Consider the following 4,581-nt stretch of genomic DNA (forward strand, 5'->3'; position numbering starts at 1 on the left):
ACTCTCCAGCACATAATCAAACATAGCTACATTTAAAACACATATACTTCCAAGTTCCAACCAAACAAGTAGCCCTTCAAATTCCAGCCTAATTACGTGCATGACCGCTTTCCCATTCAAGCAAGCCAACTTGCTAATACTCAAATGACTTTACTGCCCTTCCATGTCGGACCATGCAACTAGTATCATACGTAAAGATCAAACATTATTCAAGGACACAACTGTAAATTCTCAGCTATTTTATTTTTTTGAAAAACAAATAGAGTTGGGTCTAACAGATATGATTGACATGCTTCAAAGACAGGGTGTTGGTGGTAAATATGTGGGGAGCCACAGGGGTATAAAAGGGAACAAATGTTTTTGTGAGGGGAAGTGACAGCTGGCAATCAACTCATACCATAGGTGGCAAATATCATATGTGGGGTCCCTGACATTTTGTATTTATGTCATCTATCATTTTTTTAAATTTCTTAAAATTTTATTAATTTTGATGCCATTGATGTTGATCTGTGACACAGTTTGGCTGTGTCAATTTAAATTGTGTACGCATAGTGCCATTTAGGACAAGGATGAACCTGTGCTAGCTTCTGATATGAAACTTGGCACATGGCTTCGCTGGTTCTTGCAATCACGCCTCCAATGAATTCAAATTCTATTAAAAAAAATTGAAGGTTGTTTGCATACTAAGGCTTGGACTAATCGGGGGGTTAATTACGACAAGGTAACCAACTAGCTAAGAAAAAAAACAATAGTACACAATTTTGTGGCGCGTTAACTGAAAAGAACTGTTTTAAAACGAAACTTGAGTTGAAGGTATCTTTCCCATGTGGGGTAGGGATGTCCTTTTGTTTTCACTTTCACTAAAACTATAGTGACTTCTGCTTGCGGTTTGAACAAGAGGGACCCTAATTGACTAATTCATATCAAATAACGGTAATGTTGCCGAGCATTGAAAATAACAGTTATGTAATAGTTAGGTAACATTCTCCTTGATAAGAAAAGGCAAAATGATAAAATGAAGGTGAACCTGGTTTAATTAATAATTCATTTATTACTATAAAACATTATGTTTATACTTTATATCATTATTCAATAAGAGTAGGTACGAATTTATTGGCTAAATTTTCCTTGTAGCTGCAATCATCATCAAACAAAATTGAATTCATAGTAAAATGAAAACATACATTCAACTCTTCAAGCAGCATCAGTATAAACACTGTTCCTAATCTAATTAAGAAGGTAGTTAAGTTACATATATGTCTGTCAAATGAAAGGACCAAATAATGGAGGAAATTTACTTAGGCTGTGTGCCCCTCCTTGGTGATAAATTTTTTTTCTAGTTACAACTTACAAATACATCAGAGGGGCACTCACAATTTTCCAACATATTTCAAGGAACCAGCTTATAAAATAAGGAATCCCCAGATCACTGCAACAATATGAATAAAAATAACTTCTTAGTTCTCACATCATTATGCTGTCAATCAATGTAATAATTAGGAGCCACGGCTAAAATTCGATCATTTCTAGATACGTGCTCTGGAGCCGCACCTTCTGCTGCTTCTTGCATCCCATCATCCAGCACTATCAAATAGCCCTCTCTTCGGATTAAACTCTGCAGTACGTGTTTTACATAGTTAACGCGCCACATCCATGTCCAAAATAATTGTGTTCTTGTTTGAAAGCAAAGTAAATGTAATTCTTGGAAGGGTGTAGACAAATGTATACCTCTATAATAGCTTTGAGTCTGGAAAGTTCTGCTTTAACCTCCTCCATAGAACTGTAAGCGTTTTTCTCATTTTGTTGGTCTACATACCATTGAATCAAATCTCGTTGCCTTATTCCAGCCAACCCAGTTCCTGCAACATTCACAAGTAGCATAAATTTCAGTTTTCAGTATAATATACTGTTACATTGGACACCATATAATGGCTAGTTATATTCATAGCAAAAGTTTCTTTGTACAAATAACTATTAGATGTAGAGCAGACAAAGGCATCCAGAGCTTCAGAACTTGATTGAAAGGTATACAGTTCCTTTACCGGAGCCTAATCAATTGAAGTAAATATTCAATAACAAATAGCAAACATTTCAAGTCGCACCTTGTTGCAGAACAGTTTCTTCGTGCTGTCTAAGATGCATGATGAGTGCCCTGGTCACTCTCTGAAAGTATTCATCACTTATGATTAGTTTCTTCGGCTGGGGGTTAGATCCATCTGCTGCATTTTCTGCGAGAGTTGAGGCAATGATTTAAGCTTAAAAGCTCTTATCACGATAGAAGTCAAGGTAAAATGATTAGTGACATCTCACCATTTGTTCCAGCAGCTTGCTGGGTTGCCTCTTGACTACCAGCTTCCCTTTTAATATCAGCCCCGTCATCTCTATCATTATCATTTCTATCACCATCATCACCCTGGTTCTCTTCTTGAAACTCAGATAGATCAATGTCACCAGACTCCACACTGCAAGGGGGAAAAAGTAAAAATAATTTGAAAAAATGCAGTTAGCACAAAAAAGCAAGCTCATAAAATAAAAATTAGAAAAAGGGTATTTGTCCTACCTTATTATGGATGTTTTCAGCAGCTTCACTGCTAGGTTAACATGTTGAGGTTGCACCTGTTAAAAAGACATATTTAGACCAGGGAAGAAAAATGTACCAAGTTAAATACATTAATAATAAGCCTCCCCCAAAATCACCTGATTTTCCAAATGACATCGTGCAATGGCTTCAGACAGCCTGATTAATGCCTCCAACTGCCTAACTGTCATACGATATGCAACCCTACTCCCAGGATTTGTATCACCTCTGCGGAGAGCAACATAAGAGTCTACTAGTATTTTTTTGGCCTCTGCCGTAAGCTGCATTAATCAGGCTTAATAAGTAAGAATCATAAGGAAAAAATTATCTCGATTCAGGAAAGCATCTACACAAGACATCAAACCTTTGGTTTGAGAGTTTTTGCATAAGCTATATAACGCTTCAGTTGCGCTGTGGTGAATGTCGGAGTAAGAGCCTCTTCACGCTTTTGATGAACTCTCACAATATGATGAGCTATGTGGTAATCTGTCTGATCGTCTGGATCATCAATCATAACATATACAAGATCAAACCTCGAGAGTATAGCAGGTGGAAGAGCCACATTGTACTGAAAAAGATAAATCAAAGCAATTAGGCTACGTTGTAAGGCAGATGAGTGCCACAATGATCCATGCATTTCGTAAATAATTGGCAATCACCTTAAGTGGTTTAGACTTGTCATAGCGTCCCCCAGCAGGGTTGGCAGCGGCAAGAATAGAAGTGCGGGCATTAAGTGTTGCTTGAATTCCTGCTTTTGTGATACTAATTGTTTGCTGTTCCATGGCCTCATGAATTGCAACCTTCAAACCAACCAAATGAGATCATTTCCAATCCATGACCATGCAATGCGAACTCAAAAGCACGTGCCTAAGGTCTTACCTGATCCCTGATCTCCATCTTGTCAAATTCATCAATGCAGCAAATGCCATTGTCTGCAAGCATCAATGCACCAGCCTGAAAAGAAGTTTTCACGTATATTAGGATAAAAACATAACAATCAATTATATTGATTAATGCATCACCAGAACATATCAAGAAAATAGCCTCCACATCTTGGTTCTTTCGTGGCTAACTTGGGCATTGCCTCTCAGCCATGTTGCATGTAATTATAGCAATCATGCTACACTTTATGCAGGTGGCTCAATGTACAATCCTCTTTGTGACCATGCATACAATTTGGCAAGCCTAGAATTCCCAATCCAAGATAGGTAGAAAAACTTTTCATGTGCCAGCACACATGAGAAATGAGAGGATGCACATTCTAACTATACTTTCTGAGTGTGTATGAAACATATTTTTTTCCATTTTAAATGTCCTTAAAACATGCCACTCAAACACAAATTACAACAAATAGTACAGGTTTCAAATAGTTGTGAACTTAAAAATATCTCCCAGAGAAACCCTGTTGACCTCATATGAGACCATAATTACTTTCTAAACCCAGAAGCATAAAATAGTTATGTCATTTACCTCAATACAAAACTCCCCAGTTTCTGGTTCTTTAGCAACTGTTGCAGTCAATCCAGCAGCAGATGATGATTTCCCAGATGTATAAACAGATCTTGGAACTATGCCTGAAGTATACCTAAGATAATAAACAAGCATATACAAGTCATTCAATCTGCATAAACTAGTATAAAAGAATAGGCAAAAAAGGAAAAAGAAAGTACTTGAGAAATTGACTCTTTGCACAGCTGGGATCCCCAACAATGCAAACGTTTATATCTCCTCTGAGGTTGATGCCTTCATGAGTTAATTTGTGGACACCGCCCATAAGCATAAGAAGGATTGCTCTCTTTATGTCTTGATGACCAAAAACAGTTGGAGCAACACTGTTAACAAGTTTTTTGAAGAAATCTGGAATATTCCTCATTCGTTGTATTTCATCCAGCTCCTGTGTCTGTAAAACCACAAACCAAATACTTTATTATTTTTTCCAGATACTATGTAGAAAATGGACCAAATATATCCATATGCATTCATGTAGTGGGAAATGATGGACC

At 37.2% G+C, this 4,581-nt stretch overlaps 1 protein-coding gene across 1 annotated transcript in view; it reads right to left on the reverse strand.

The window, feature by feature from the left end:
- LOC107639075 (DNA replication licensing factor MCM6) overlaps nucleotides 1,162-4,581 on the reverse strand; it is a 5,905-nt gene continuing 2,485 nt past the window's right edge. The window contains exons 8-18 of the mRNA XM_016342491.2: nucleotides 4,249-4,478; nucleotides 4,049-4,163; nucleotides 3,458-3,532; nucleotides 3,238-3,378; nucleotides 2,943-3,146; nucleotides 2,698-2,859; nucleotides 2,561-2,616; nucleotides 2,311-2,462; nucleotides 2,103-2,228; nucleotides 1,729-1,859; nucleotides 1,162-1,615 (exon numbers count right to left, since the gene is read on the reverse strand). Coding sequence (XP_016197977.1) covers nucleotides 1,481-1,615; nucleotides 1,729-1,859; nucleotides 2,103-2,228; nucleotides 2,311-2,462; nucleotides 2,561-2,616; nucleotides 2,698-2,859; nucleotides 2,943-3,146; nucleotides 3,238-3,378; nucleotides 3,458-3,532; nucleotides 4,049-4,163; nucleotides 4,249-4,478 — 1,527 coding nt within the window. The 3' untranslated portion in view covers nucleotides 1,162-1,480. The remainder of the gene's footprint in view (nucleotides 1,616-1,728; nucleotides 1,860-2,102; nucleotides 2,229-2,310; nucleotides 2,463-2,560; nucleotides 2,617-2,697; nucleotides 2,860-2,942; nucleotides 3,147-3,237; nucleotides 3,379-3,457; nucleotides 3,533-4,048; nucleotides 4,164-4,248; nucleotides 4,479-4,581) is intronic.

Source organism: Arachis ipaensis, chromosome B04 (assembly GCF_000816755.2).
Source record: "Arachis ipaensis cultivar K30076 chromosome B04, Araip1.1, whole genome shotgun sequence".
NCBI lineage: Eukaryota > Viridiplantae > Streptophyta > Magnoliopsida > Fabales > Fabaceae > Arachis > Arachis ipaensis.